General features: G+C 35.5%; 1 protein-coding gene across 4 annotated transcripts in view; it reads left to right on the top strand.

The window, feature by feature from the left end:
- The window catches only part of ZC2HC1A (zinc finger C2HC-type containing 1A), a 52,261-nt gene extending 39,413 nt beyond the window's left edge, over nucleotides 1-12,848 (top strand). For 2 of the 4 annotated variants that reach the window (XM_081503766.1, XM_081503765.1), the window contains exons 8-10: nucleotides 1,443-1,559; nucleotides 6,390-6,497; nucleotides 10,609-12,848. In XM_081503766.1, coding sequence (XP_081359892.1) covers nucleotides 1,443-1,559; nucleotides 6,390-6,497; nucleotides 10,609-10,774 — 391 coding nt within the window. In that variant the 3' untranslated portion in view covers nucleotides 10,775-12,848. The remainder of the gene's footprint in view (nucleotides 1-1,442; nucleotides 1,560-6,389; nucleotides 6,498-10,608) is intronic. The other 2 variants (XM_081503768.1, XM_081503767.1) reach the window with 1 other exon arrangement.
- Nucleotides 12,849-16,366: the final 3,518 nt, after the last annotated feature.

The following is a 16,366-nucleotide window of genomic DNA, read 5'->3' as shown; positions in this document are numbered from 1 at the left end:
TTAGTAGTTCTTATCATATGAGAGGAATCCATGTTGTAAATGTTTCTAAATTTTAATTCTGAATTTTAATTTCAGTAACTTTTTTTTTCTGAGAAAGAAAGTAAAATCTTTTCTTTTTCCAAATCCACAGATACCTTTTGTAAGAAAAATACTGTTTTGAACAATAGTGTTTTGATTGTTATTACATAATTTAAAGAAAAATCTGATTAATTAAAATTCTAAATAGGTTAATTTTCTACCAATTGCTCACAAATAAAATGCATAAAATGTTAATCTCACAAATTTTAGAAGTTTTGTTATTTTATATATAATAAATATACAATATATTTATTGGAGGCATTTAAAAAATTCTTTAAAATGCTTTAATGAGTGTGATGTAAACACCTAATGTAAAGCAGCACCGCCCGCAAAGTATTGATATCAACTTTTACAACAAAATGCCTACTGTGTATAGGATGTTGAAGGAACAGAAACTGGATAAAATGTGTCCCTCTGTAGAGATCCTTATTATCTAGAAGGATGAACAGATTCTTTTGAGACACCAAACTCTGTAATAAGAACAAAGCATCAGGTCTGTCTTATTTACCACAGTATCCCCAGAATTTAGCACAGTGCCTGATACACAGTAGGTGCTCAGGATTTAAATGAGTAACAAAAATCCCTTAAAAAGCTCTTTGTTATCAAGCAGTGATGTGTCATTCAGTAGTCATTGAAGGTAGTACTCCTAGTTTCCTAATTTAATTTTCCCTGCTCCCTACTTTGAGTGGATATTGATTGGTGATAATATCATGTTTGATATAAAATAATGAAATCTCTGCAAACCTGCAGTTTTCTGTTATTCAGTAGCTGAAAATCCTTTATAATTTTGGTTAAAAATATTAGCTTCAGACGGCATGGCCACTTATAATTTTTCCATGGAGTTTTTAGAATTGCCATCAGTGTTTTCATAGGATCATGCTTAATATTTCTCTGGATAAATTTCAGAAATAGGAAACTTCTGTGAATTCAGGGAAGGGGACAGTTAGATTATTTGTGAGCTCCATAAGAACAAGCATTATATCTGTATTTATTTACCAGAATAATAACTTCCAGTTCACTGCTAGCTTCACAAATTTTAAACAGTTGTTGTCCTTCTTAAGTTTTGTTTTGTTTTTGTATTGATTCCATTGCCCTGCTATTTGTAAGTGTGGATTATGTTAGTATGTTTGTCAAAACTGGCAGGGTGGCCTGTGTAGTCAGAATTTTCATATTTAATAATGGATATTGTATGAACTATCTGAGGATTCTTTTTGACATTAGTCCTTACCCTGGAAGTCAGATAATTATGAAAGAGCTTGGGGAGTGGATTTCTGATGAATCAGAATAATGTCTTAAATTTTTTTTTTGAATATAAAGAAACAGTAGCATTCTCCTTATGGGTACACCTTTATATATTTTAATAGTAAGATGGACAAGTTAGGCCCTCCACTTCGAACTGGAAGACATGTGCAAAGGTTGTATGAGAGTGATACAAAATCAGACAGTGCCATCAAAAGACATGAGTTATTACCCATTTACAAGTAAGTATTTGTAACTTGGTTTGGTTAATATTTTTCAGATATTTCCTTAAAGGCTTTATATAATGAAATGCTATAAATTTGTACATTTCTATACTTAAATTTTTTTATTTTAATCATTTTTAAGCCAAGAAGTGCTGAATAATCTTCTAGGATTTATAACACTTTGATTTTTGATGAGCATTTCTATTATCCTATGTCTATTTTTAGAGCATTCATTGAATAAAATTTTAATTTTAATTTTAAATTAAATTTTAATTTTCAGAGGGTTGAAATAAGTCACCTTAATAATTGTTATTTTTATGAAACTATTTTTTAGGAGTAATATTTTTAAAAAGTGTATAGGGAATATTACATCATATATTATATAAATATAATATTGCTAGAGTATCTTTTAGTTAAGTAGATGATAAATTATTATAAAAAAGTAGGAAAAAGATCTTAGAAAACATTCAATCCAGGGATCCTCAGTCTTTGTGTTAGAGAGTTACAAATTCTACATAACACAGGGAAGTAAACACATTCCCTTCTCTGCGCTGGCCTCGCAGCCTGAGAGGAGAAACAGGAGCGGCAGTGGCAGTCTTGGAACTCTCCGCCCGAGTCTTCAAAGCTTACAAGTTTGTGCCCCTAGAGCAAGTCTTGCCCTCTCATCTTAAAGTGATGAACTGAGGGTCTCACAAGTTAAATTACTTAATAGAGCTCACCTGATTAACTTTTAAACCAGAGTCTACCACAATATTCTTTTATCCATAAATAATAATACATTTAGCTAGATATATAATAAAACAAAGATGGGAGAAGTCTGAGTCATTAGCAGCCATCATGTGTTGTTTTTAAGTAGACAATGATAAATCCTAGAAGGAAGAATTTGTGCACTGAGCTTTTTTTCTTTGTACTATTCCTTCTGTCTGTACCCTCCAAAGCAGATCTCAAAGAAACAGTGATTAGCAGTGGGGTAGAGAAAGTGCCGTTGCAAAGTTAGGCCTTCTTTTATTATTGGCTTGAACTGTAGCAGGCAGATTGTATTAATGGACACATAATAAGGTAGCACTTTCAGACTCTGACCAGGGAGAAAAATGTGTTGACAGTGTGAGACTGGCGTAACATGTTTTAAGTACTGATCAAAATGGTTCTTGGCATTCTAGTTCTACCTTATAGATGTTACTAAAAATACACAATAGGCATTGAATAGTGACAGCTGTTGTTGATAACTTATATTTTATGTATTTTTAAAATTATTTTCTAATTATTTGAATAACTATTGCTATGAAGTTGTATGTGTATATGCATGGGTTTGTTTGTACTGTCTATATATCTCATATGTACATTATATGAAGGTGATAGTATTTCTAATAAGTTTTTGTTCTTGAGCCAAAAAAAAAAAAACAAAAAATCCTGTCCATCCTGTTCCTCTATGACTCTCACTTAGAGGAATTGTCATCGTTTGGCAGGGAGTTTTCAGAGACTGAATTCCTAAAAAGGCATGTGATAGTTCTACAACATCCCTAGATGGGCCATATGAAAGTAGAGTAGCATACACCTCATGCGGGGACTTGCAGTGAGTGTTTGAAGGCCATTTGAAGAGGTTCAGGGTAACCTCTGGTTTCTGGTTTTAGAAAAGGGAGAGGAACCAGAGATCAAATTGCCAACATCCACTGGATGATCGAACAAGCAAGAGAGTTCCAGAAAAACATCTATTTCTGCTTTATTGACTATGCCAAAGCCTTTGACTGTGTGGATCACAATAAACTGTGGAAAATTCTGCAGGAGATGGGAATACCAGACCACCTGACCTACCTCTTGAGAAACCTGTATGCAGGACAGGAAGCAACAGTTAGAACTGGACATGGAACAACAGACTGGTTCCAAATAGGGAAAGGAGTACGTCAAGGCTGTATATTGTCACCCTGCTTATTTAACTTACATGCAGAGTACATCATGAGAAACGCTGGGCTGGAAGAAACACAAGCTGGAATCAAGATTGCCAGGAGAAATATCAATAACCTCAGATATGCAGATGACACCACCCTTATGGCAGAAAGCGAAGAACTAAAGAGCCTCTTGATGAAACTGAAAGAGGAAAGTGAAAAAGTTGGCTTTAAAATCAACATTCAGGAAACTAAGATCATGACATCTGGTCCCATCACTTCATGGCAAATAGATGGGGAAACAGTGGAAACAGTGGCAGACTTTATTTTTGGGGGCTCCAAAATCACTGCAGATGGTGATTGCAGCCATGAAATTAAAAGATGCTTACTCCTTGGAAGGAAAGCTATGACCAACCTCGATAACATATTAAAAAGCAGAGACATTACTTTGTCGACAAAGGTCCGTCTAGTCAAGGCTATGGTTTTTCCAGTAGTCATGTATGGATGTGAGGGTTGGACTATAAAGGAAGCTGAGTGCCAAAGAATTGATGCTTTTCAACGGTGGTGTTGGAGAAGACTCTTGAGAATCCCTTGGACTGCAAGGAAATCCAACCAGTCCATCCTAAAGGAGATCAGGCCCGGGTGTTCATTGGAAGGACTGATGTTGAAGCTGAAACTCCAGTAATTTGGCCACCTGATGAAAAGAGCTGACTGATTTGAAAAGACCCTGATGTTGGGAAAGATTGAGGGCAGGAGGAGAAGGGGACGAGAGAGGATAAGATGGTTGGATGGCATCACCGGCTCAATGGACATGGGTTTGGGTAAACTCCAGGAGTTGGTGATGGACAGGGAAGCCTGGTGTGCTGCGGTTCATGGGGTTGCAAAGAGTTGGACATGACTGAGCGACTGAACTGAACTGAGGGTAACCCATCCATGCACCAGGGTGATTTTTGTCAAAGTTTAGAAATAGTTTAAGGATTTAAAGTTGCCTCCCTTTGAATGACATCATTGCATATTGAATATAAGATTTGGAATGAGACCCACATAAATTCAAATTCAAACACTCTGGCCATGTAATATGAGTGAAAGTTGCTCAGACATGTTCAACTCTTTATGACCCCATGGACTGTAGTCCATGGAATTCTCCAAGCCAGAATACTGAAGTGGGTTGCCTTTCCCTTCTCCAGAGGATCTTCCCAATGCAGGGATCGAACCCAGGTCTCCCGCATTACAGGAGGATTCCTTACCAGCCGAGCCACAAGGGAAGCCCCCAAGAATACTGGAGTGGGTATCCTATCCCTTCTTCAGCGGATGTTGCCGATCCAGGAATCGAACTGAGGTCTGCTTTGCAGGCAGATTCTTTACCAACTGAGCTATCAGGGAAGCCCGGCCATGTAATAGCTTTGCACTTAATCTCTCTGACTGAGTTTTTTCAACTTTAAAATGGGAATAATATCTTCAGAGATTTTTGTGAAGATTAAAGAAAGCAAAGTATGTATAGTACCTGGTATCATATCTGGCATGTAATGGGCATTTGGAAAATAATAGATGTATGTATTTTGGAGACAGCTGTTTAAAATTTTGGAAGACTCTCTCCAACTTTGCTACATAAGTAGAGAAGGAAGAATTTCAGCCAGAGTTTGAGACTTGAAATATAAAGGCATTTTTTTTTTTAAAGAGGATTCTGCTTGATCACGTAACACAATATTGCTTATCTCTGAAATGAAAAAGATTTGACTAAATTTCTAAGAGAGGGAAGAAACTAACACTCTTGAACATCTTACACCTTGTTCTGCAATGACTTATATGTCACCTTGGGGAAATTACTTAACTACTCTTTTCCTCAGTTGCCTCCTTTGCAAGATGGAATTAGTAATCCTTACTGCTTCATAGGATTATTAGGAGGATTAAATAAGTTTTATATGAAGGTGATTAGAAATGTAGCTACAGGAGTTCCCTCGTGGTCCAGTGGTTAGGACTCTGCACTTTCATTGCAGGGGGCGAGGATTCGATCCCTGGTTGGAAAACTAAGATCCCTCATGCTGTGAGGTTTAGCCAGGAAAAAAAAAATGCAGCTACATCAAATGTAGTAAGCACTGTTAATGTGTTAACTTGTAGTAGCAATACCCATAGTAGTAATAGTAGTAATACTGTCATCACCCTCAGCTATGCTAAATGTAATATCAATTACATTTTTTATCATCTTAGATATCTGGCTCCTTATAAGTGATGATGGTCACATGTTATACATGGGGGAACTTGGACTCAGATTGCCAGACCCAGAGTTGTTAAGTGGCAGTTGGAATTTGAATCCAGATTCATCTGAATTCCAAAGCCTATACCTTTTACCATTTTTACCTCATATATAAGCGTTCTTTGATTCCAGAATTTTCAGAAAGTGAATTCAGAAAGTTATGATCAGCTACTTTACTGGTAACAGGTAGCCCAGGTTGTATAGTTAGTGAAATTAAATCTTTAGAAGCAAGAGTCTGTTAACCCATTCATTCTCGTTGCTTTTTCTAAGAACAGACTTTCATAAATGGAATATTATTCTTTAAAAATGGTGAGCAAAATTTTTAACCACATCTCATACATCTAACATTATTATTTAACTCTAGGCACTCAACAAGACTTATCTCTAGTTTGAGGGGACTGTAGATTTAAACTTTAAAAAATTTGAAGTGTTTTAAAATGATTAACTTACAAATTTCATGTCAAGAATATATAGACATTTTTTAAATGATTTTGTGTACCATCAAGATAATCTTAGTCAATGCAAAATGCTTTGGCTTATACTTCGTATTAAGGATTTCAGATCTGAAATAATTATTTGGATTTTAATCTTTTGAGTTTACCTCTCTATAGCTTCTAATTATTTTTCTAATCATTCTGATAAGCAATTTGTGAAAGAAATTCTTACTATTCAGTAGTTTTTTTCATTATGCCATCTCTTTCTGTCTTCTAGGACTAACATCAAATCTCGAAATTCCACGCCACCTAGTCTGGCCCGAAATCCTGCCTCAGGTGTGCTTACAAGCAAAAGAAAAACATATACTGAGAGCTACATGGCCAGGTATGTTTAGCTCTGATATTGTAATAACTAAAATAAAAATAAGTATTCATTGTTTTCCAAAGACCACTTAAAAAATTTCTATCAGGTTATTAATAGAAAATCTAATTTTTCCTGTGTGATTTAATTTGGCTTTTATGTTATACAATAAAGAAATAGTTTTGAGTGTGAATAGTATTTTCTTATACCTTGTAGATACAATTTTTATGATAAATACTCAAATATAGTTTGTTCAGTACCACTGGATGCATTTGTGTTTTTTATGTCTTAATTTTAACTGCAGCATGGTTATTTTTACCTCTTCAAATTGAATAATAGACTTTTTACACTACTGCTATTATAATTTTCAGCAGCATTTTAGTACATTTAAATTCGTCTGATGAGATTGTGATTATCCATGTATATCCCTTTCTAATATGTCACAATAATTGCACAGCTTTGACACTGGCTCATTTTTATTTTATTTTATTTTATTTTTTAATAAATTTATTTATTTTAGTTGGGGGCTAATTACCTTACAATATTGTAATAGTTTTTGCCATACATTGACATGAATCAGCCATGAGTTTACATGTGTTCACCTTCCTGGACCCCCCACCCACCCCCCTCCCCATCCCATCCCTCTGAGTCATCCCATTGCCCCGGCCCTGAGCCTTTGTCCCATGCATCGAACATGGAATGGTGTTCTGTTTCACATATGATAATATACATGTTTCAATGCTATTCTCCCAGAACGTCCCACCCTCACCTTCTCCCTCAGAGTCCATAAAATTGTTCTATGCATCCGTGTCTCTTATTCTGTCTCGCACACAGGGTTATCGTTACCATCCTCCAAACTCCATATATATGCATTAGCATACTGTATTGAAATCATTCCAGTTGTAAATCATTCCAGTTGTAAATATTTTATTTTTCATATGTATCCCAACTTATTCCATAAAGTTTTAAGGAAAGGTACAGAAATGTATAGTGAAATACAACATTGTTTTTTAAATGAAAGAAAAATAGGGAAAGGAAAGATGAGAATTAAAAGATAAAGTGGAAAAAGAGTGTGGTTAGTTCACAAAGTTTGTGTCATGAGATAGGCCAGCCCAAAGTAGATAAAGATAGGCCAGCCCTGGGCCACAAAGTGGCGTATAAACTTTGTTTTAGTAGCCAAAGTACAGGAGAATAGAAGGGTAGTTACATGATTCTTGCTGTCTGAAACAGAAAAATAAATCACTTTTTCTGTGAAAGTACAACTAGTCCTGAGACCTTAAAAGTTCTGTGATTTCTCATACAGAAGCACTGTGTAATTTAGTGGTTAACTTATTAGTTAACATCCTACTGAATCCATACTAAATAGGGCAATGGATTTCACAGGGTTTTCTTTTTTTTAAGACGCCTTCAGTGCATGCCTATAACATGACCATCCTGTGATACACCGAAACCAGTTGTGATGTGGTTGTGTTATATGAAATTATATGTATTGTCTGCTTTTGTTATAAGTATATAATATGTACAGACATTCATTATTCATATTTAATCTAGGAATAGATTTTTAAGTATCTAAGATATTAGCTCTCCCTCCTGGTTTTGCCCACTAGAAGAAGCATCTATGGAGCTTTCCAAAACCAAACATGTGGAGGTCTCTCCCAGATGGAGAGTGGGGTCTGGGCATCTGCCCTTCAGAAAGTTTTAAGGGTGATGCTTATGCTTAAGACGAGAACCATAGAGGAATTGATAAGTTGCTGTCTTTTCAGCTAGATTCTTTAATAAGTATTGTTTGTCTCACCTGAGGCTTTGATTCGTATTTTTGATTCATATAAGGAAGTGACCTTTTTTGTTTCTTAGAGTCCTGGATTATGGCTGTACTATGTTCTATATGTGTGGAACCATGTGCTTTGAATCAGTGCTGAGTATAAGATTAACATTCTGTTATAAAATGGAAAACTTAATAAATGCATATGCTTGAATAAATGAATAATTTTATCTTTCCAAAGAGGTAGACAAAGTATTAACAGGCAGGAGCAAAAATCACATTAAAAAATGTTTGGGGTATATATATATTTTTTTTTTTTTTCAGAGCTTTATATCTGATAGGAAACACTGAGCCTTCCTCACCTGAGTTATACTCAACCTCCATCCTAGACAAAAATACTTATAACCAAAACAGATGGAGAATTTGCAGAGATTTATTTTTCTGAAAGTCTGATAGACTACATTTCCTGGACAACCCTTCTAAATAGAACACCTGGAAATACTGGATAAAAGAGAAAATATATATATTTCTGAATGTATAGCTTGGCTCTCAGAAAAGAAAGGAAATTTGTAAAGAAAAAAATACAAAGAAAGTTAGAGATCAATTTGGTAAATTAACTGACACTGCAGCTACTTTTGAGGTTTTCAGTGGTCTTCACTACATAGAGACTTGGGTTTTAGGGTAATTTGGGGAGAGAGGAATTGAATTCTGGGACTTGTACAAAATAGTGTTAAAAACAACTTTTCCTCACCCTTCCCGCCATGCCTCTTGCTCTAAGCCAGGATTCTTGAGAGGTTCAGCAAAGATTCTTCTTAGACTTAGCCGGAGACACTTATATGACTGTGTGTTACATTTGTCAGTGGGATTGTTTTCAGAAACATGAGCGGATGGCAGGGCAGTGTCAGGTGTGTTCTCTGTCACGGGAGGCTTTGCAGCCTTCCTGAAGCTTGTCTTCCTCAGCTGTCCAACCGACAGCTTAGCTATGAGAATAAGATCTCATCGGTGGGTATAGGATCAGTTTAAGTAGAAGTCCTTTTTCCCAAAGGGAATTGGCGTCTCATAACAACCGTTTCATAGGCATAGCTTCCAGGTTATCCTGAGGGATATGTCCGGTTTCAGTGAACTGCTTGCAAACACTGTTGCCTAGAAACATAGCCGGCATTTCACCTCTGTTGGGTTTTCATTAAACAGAGCTGAGAAGTTATCCCAAGGTCAAATGTGTCCACAGAAGAAGAGAGAAAGAGTTGTGTTAACCCTTCTGTCACACTATTCAGAGGGTTATCTCTGAGTGAAAGCTGGACTAGGGGTAAAAAAAACAAAACAATCAGGAATAAGAGATTCCAAGGATATTTGTCTGTCTTAGCCATGGCTCAGAGGGATGTGAATTCCCACTGATAATTCATAACTATAGGTGGGCCTTCATATGAGTTTAAGGTTCGAAAGTAAAAAATCTGCATATTCTAATAAATTCTTAACTGAAAAAGTAACTTGGATACTCTTGGTTTAAGAGCATCCTCAGAGCTTAGAAAAGCCAAAGCAGAAAGAACCATCTTGTGAAATGCTGTTAACCCAGCCTCCTGATTCTCACTGGTGAACAAACATGAGCTTGCAATTCTGAACTACAAAACAAACAAATTTCAAGCCATACAGGGAAACAGGGAATCAGTCATGAGTGACAGCAGAAAACAAAAACATGTGCCCAAGACTTAAGATATTGAAATTCTTCAGACATTACTTATAAAATAAATCAGTTTGAAGTATAAAAAGGAGTAAGACAGGGAATTGAAGTCATTAACAGTGACAGTGTAATATCGCCGAAAGATTAGAGATCTTTACAGAAGAACCAAACAATACAAGAGGGAAAAGTTCAGTTCAGTTCAATCGCTCAGTTGGGTCCGACTCTTTGCGACCCCATTCACTGCAGCTCACCAGACTGCCTGTCCTTCAGTTTCTCCTGGAGCTTGCTCAGACTCATGTCCATCGAGTCGGTGATGCCATCCAAACATCTCATCCTCTGTTGCCCCTTTCTCCTTCTGCCCTCAGTCTTTCCCAGCATCAGGGTCTTTTCCAGTGAGTCAGCTCTTCTCATCAGGTGGCCAAAGTATTGGAGCTTCAGCATCAGTCCTTCAAATGAGTATTTAGGGTTGATGTCCTTTAGGATTGACTGGTTTGATCTCCTTTCTGCCCAAGGGACTCTCAGTAGGCTTCTCTAGCACCACAGTTTGGAAGCATCAGTTACTCAAGAGCATTAATGATAAGATTAAGAAGCTTTTAGTTACACTTAATAATATTATTTTCTGTTTCCCAAAGCTTACAGATTGAAAATTACTGTCATGAACTTTGTGTTTCTACTTTCTCTCTGTACCTCTCCAGGCCAGATGGAGACTACATCTCTTCATTTAATGGTGGAAACACTAAAGGCGTTGAAGGAAATTCAGTGGCACACTTACCAAAATTCTGCCATGAATGTGGGACTAAATACCCTGTAGAATGGGCAAAGTTCTGCTGTGAATGTGGCGTTCGAAGAATGGTTCTGTGAACAGAATCCAAAAACAAAAAAAAAGCTAAGTCCTGAATTTTATGATTATTGCTGCTTGGACATCTAGAGCACTTCCTCTAGTGATTTCGTGCTAAAATTACTCAAAATACTTTTTTTCAACAGTTTTTGGAGCATAAATCTTTGGCCGTGTAATGTGTGTGTATATATGTGTGTGTACATATACTGTATATAATAAATACCTGGTAACCTAAGCTGTGCCATTCAAGGACATACCTACTTATCAGTCAAAAAATAACTTTAAGTGGAATCATTTAACTTAGGTATTCCTCTTCTGTTGTTAAAGTACATCATTACGTATACTTCCACAAACAATCCAGCATTAGTGCTTAGCGCTCTAAGCTTTTGGATGATCATTACTTTGATCATTACATCAGAATAAACATTTTTATTATTGACCTATTTTCAGATAGTATCACTGTAGGATGGAATGCTTGAACTTTTGAAACTGGGAGAATATTTAGTTACAATTAGTTGTGTCGTTTTCCTGTAGAGCTCTTTAATAATTAATTTTATAAATATTTTTTAAAAAGAGAGGGAAAAACCCTTATTGCCTATGTTGCCCTTTACTCAGTGTATCATTGATTCTATAGAGATCTTTACTCAGTTCTTTAAAATGTAATTATGCAGTTCCCTTTTCGGAGACACAAAGCTGAAAATATAGCTGTTTCAGCTGTTTCTTATTCTAGTTATAGCTGAATGATTTTTTTTTTTTTTTTTACTCAGTGTGTATTAGTTGAACATACATTCTTTCTACTTCTAATTGTCTTCAGATTTCACTTTTGTCCTTTTTTTCCCCATTATCTCATGTCTGAAGAGTAGTTTGCTACTTCATTTTTGCAAAGTTTGCAAGTTAATTAATAGAAGATGCACAAAGTTCCTTGCAAAATCTTGCATTTCTATCTATGTATTTGAATTTAGAAGAAATGAATGGACTTAATCATTAGTGCACTTAATCATTAGTGCAGGGCCTGAAGGTAAAAAGGATTGAATTTAGTCACTCAAAGTATAGTTATATGTGTTTATGGGTAGGTTAAGAGAAGGTTAATATTTAATTTTTCCTATTCATGTTTTTCTTCCAGTGTTTAGTGCTGAAGCACCATTTACTTCACAATAAAAAGCCTCTGAAAATGCATTGCTTTAATGGATAGCTGGTTTATTATGTAATTAAACATTCACAAAAATGTAATTATACTTTTCACCTTTACTTTGAGTAAAATACAGCTTTTAATCTTTGTCACTTTCAGTGTAACATTGTATTTAGTAGTAAATACCCTTGGTTGCTTGTGCAGCCAAATTCAGTAATTCAGAGTTATTTCTGTTGAATCAAACCTAATGAACCTTGATCTTATTATAAAGGTACAAGCGAATCATTTATAGGCAATTTCTGACTTCTTGTTTATGATTCTGATCAATTATGAGGATCAGGGTAGAAATTTGTGGCTTATAGCTTTCTCTGAAATTCATTTATACTTATACTTTATAATTTTATTCATTAGTTTTTTTGTTTTGTTTGTATTTTTCGTTTGGGCAGAGGATAACTTAGTGGTAATGGAAATTTATGATTTACCTTATAGTTCCTTTCTTGGCTTTCAATAATTTTGTTTCTAGTTGCATTTATTTAGTCATATTGGCCAAAAGGAAGGGTCAGAGGTCAAAAAACTTTATTACAGCTTATTCCATCAACTAGAATAAGCTTTAATAAATTTAGGAGAATAATGTACATATTAGAATTCCATTTCAATTGTTTATGTTCTTCTGTTCTAATTATTAGAAACCACATAAAGAACTTTAAACTGTTGCTTTATCTAAAATTGAGCACTATTATCTTCCAAGTATATTTTTAAAGATCACATAATTTTTGTCCGCCCAAGGAAGGGATAGGTAAATGATCTTAAAGTGGCACATGTTTGTTTCTCACTGAATTTTACTGTAGCAAGTAAATGTTATAATGTACTACATGGAAATGAGTTGGTAAGAAATCATCTAATTCTGGAACCCAGAGATTGTTATAAACAGTAAGTAGGTGAAATATATTTATGAATTATGAAACATATTGGTGCAGTGTATTTAAATGCATTTTTATATTACTTGCATATATTATATTCATGTTGATTTGTTGTGCAATAGTTCACTTTTTAAGAAATTTCCCTAGATCTATGCATCATTTATTTTATTTTTATTTATTTTCACAAGTATTTTCCAGTGTGGTAGAATGAAAAGATGATTTAAACTTAAATTAAAACTGTAAAAATTGCTGATATAATGTTCTGAAAGTTATTAGCTTGGAAAAAAGTAAGAGTAGTATGGCTGCTGTTGTCTCTTGTTCACTCTGTTTTTTTAAATTACAAATAATGTCTTCATTTTTGAACCTATTCAATAAAGACATGAAGCAAAAAACTGCCAGTTGGTTTTCATTGATGTCTTATCTTTTATCCAAACACAGGTAGAAAGATAGGAATCTACTGAAATATTAAGAATATATTCAAAGTCAAAATACAGACTTTTTGAATGAGAAAAGAGTTTTCACTGGCAGTTTTTTATGTGCTGTCAGCTTTTAAAAGGAATTACTATTATTTTATTTTGGAATGTTTTATAACTTCAAAGCATTATAAATCTTTTTCTTCACAAGGTTTCTAAGGCATAGAAATTCTCTTTTTAGCCAATAAAATTTAGCAGTTGAAAACATTAGAGAAATGAAGTTGATAAGGAAACATTATGAGCATTTCTAATTAGTTAATATACAGTTCAGTGGCAAAAAGTATTTGTGATGAATACTTTATTAGATTATCATATTTAAAACTTTAAACTATAGCTGTCTGTAATGAAAATATTAGACATGTTTAATTTACTCAGTTTTCCTTAGGCTTGAAGTGGATACTTTCTACCATGAGTAGACACTCAGGGAATGAAAAATAATAGAATATGTACATAGCTACATAGAAAGTCAACAGGACACTTATGTCTTTATTATCATTGCACATATATGTATTTTATCTGTAAGTGTATTTTTAGTTTTAAAATGGTTAAGTGTATTTTTAGTACTAAAAATAGATTGATTTTTCCAACTGACTGTGCTGTTAAATATAGTAGTAGAGAATCATTGAAACAAAATTTACAATAGCCACATTCATTTTTATTTTCATTTAGAAAAATTTTAGTTTATCACAGTAGTCATTTTTATTTCTATACTTTTCTTTTATGTGTGAATTGCATTTTTGCCACTAGAGGGTGCTTTTGGATCATTTAAGATTGCTATCCTCTAATTATGGCCTCTCAGGACTAAGATGCTGAGAAAGATTGAAGGCAGGAGGAGAAGGGGATGACAGAGACTAAGATCGTTGGATGGCATCACCAACTCAATGGGCATGAATTTGAGCAAACTCTGGAATTTGGTGAAGGACAAGGAAGCCTGGCGTGCTGCAGTCCGTGAGGTCACAGAGAGTCAGTCAGACTTAGTGACTGAAAGATAAGAACAACAGTAATAAGTATTTCTTTTTTGATGACATGAAATTGCAAAGATTTATAAGATGTGGTTTTTTCTTATGTATTTTGTTGTGATTTTGATAACCCATGTGTTTTCTTATTTGTTTTTAAGAAACAGTTTAGCTCATTTGGGGCACCAGCTGGGCAATATTAGATAAAAAGTCTGTCAAGGCTATGGTTTTTCCAGTGGTCATGTATGGATGTGAGAGTTGGACAGTGAAGAAAGCTGAGCGCCGCAGAATTGATGCTTTTGAACTGTGGTGTTGGAGAAGACTCTTGAGAGTCCCTTGGACTGCAAGGAGATCCAATCAATCCATCCTAAAAGAGATCAATCCTGGGTGTTCATTGGAAGGTCTGATGTTGAAGCTGAAGCTCCAATACTTTGGGCACCTCATGCGAAGGGTTGACTCATTGGAAAAGACCCTAATGCTGGGTAGGATTGGGGGCAGGAGGAGAAGGGGACGACAGAGGATGAGATGGTTGGATGGCATCACCGACTCGATGAACATGGGTTTGGGTAGACTCCGGGAGTTGGTGATGGACAGAGAGGCCTGGCGTGCTGCAATTCATGGGGTCACAAAGAGTCGGACACGACTAAGCGACTGAACTGAACTGAACTTTCATATTAACACCTCACATAATTTTGTTAGCAAAATTATGCTTCTCAAACATATTACTCATGCACATTACCATATAATTCTTATACTATTACTTTAGCATTTCATCTTAGGACAGGGAAGCTTAAAGTTATAATCTTAAAGGTGGTTTTTTTTCCTTCAATCAGCTAACCTTATCTAATGTATGCAAATGAGATCAATTTATATAGGAGCTAAATAAGTGCTTAGACCAAATCATGTTAGATACCTAAAGCTAAAACTTTATGAACATTTTAAAGAATGCTTTTTGTGTTCATTCTATGAAATGTTGGGAATCAAGAGTTGTACGTAAGGTGTGATTTATTCCCTGTCCTATAGTTGATAATTTATTTGGAGAGGTCATCATATAAACAGATACTTACAATTTAGGACAAAACGAAGGATTTTTTATTGAAGTACAATGTTGTGAAAGAATTTAACAGAACTTAATTGTAAAAATACCAACAAAATGCTTTGTATTTTAATTATAAAAATACCAACAAAATGCTTTGTAAGTGTTGAAGCTTCTTATCACAAGTCATACAGTTCACCATTTCCTGTTTTTTTTCTCCTTACCTTGTCCCAGTGCATAGGAGAAAAGTTGCTGGAATATAAAGAGCTGCACTGCCTTTTAGTGGGGAGAAGTGATGGAGAGGATTATGTGTATGATGTGTGTGCACACTAAGGCATTTCAGTCGTGTCTGACTCTGTGACCCCATTGTAGTCTGCCAGGCTTCTCTGCCCATGGGGTTATCCCAACAAGAATACTGGAGTGGATTGCCATTTCCTGCTCCAGGGGATCGTCTTGATCCAGGGATCGAATCTGAGTCTCTTATGCCTCCTGCATTGGCAGGCAGCTTATTTACCACTAGTGCCACCTGGGAATCCCTATGTGTATGGTTGTTGTTGTTGTTCAGTCGCTCAGTTGTGTCCCACTCTTTGCAACCCCATGGACTGCAGCACGCCAGGCTTCCCTGTCCTTCACCATATCCCGGAGCTTGCTCAAACTTATGCCCATTGAGTCAGTGATGCCATCTAGCCATCTTGTCCTCTGTCGTCCCCTTCTCCTGCCTTCAATCTTTCCCAGCATCAGGATCTTTTCTAATGAGTCAGCTCTTCACATCAGGTGGCCAAAGTATTGGAGCTTCAGCATCAGTCCTTCTAATGAATATGTGTACGGTGGGGTCTATAAGATGGGCGCTGTCAGAGCTGTGAAAAGTGAACTACTTGGATTGTCCTGAGGACTGAGGACAAATCATTATTGAGTAAAAGTTACTATTAATTGCAACTGTTCAATCTTATCTCACAGAACTCTTCACTTTCACTGTCCTTTTTTTTTTTTCACTTCTCCCTGCTAAAAGCCTCCATTTCTATTCCTGTTTTGAATTCGCAACTATGGATAGGAGGCTGCCAGTAGTGGTGAGTATACTTCACAATGAAATACTGATTTTCA

Source organism: Giraffa tippelskirchi, chromosome 6 (genome assembly GCF_054371585.1).
Source record: "Giraffa tippelskirchi isolate mGirTip1 chromosome 6, T2T-mGirTip1v1.2.pri, whole genome shotgun sequence".
Lineage (NCBI taxonomy): Eukaryota > Metazoa > Chordata > Mammalia > Artiodactyla > Giraffidae > Giraffa > Giraffa tippelskirchi.
The sequence above is the reverse complement of the archived record's forward strand: the minus strand, read 5'-3'. Positions and strand labels throughout refer to the sequence as shown.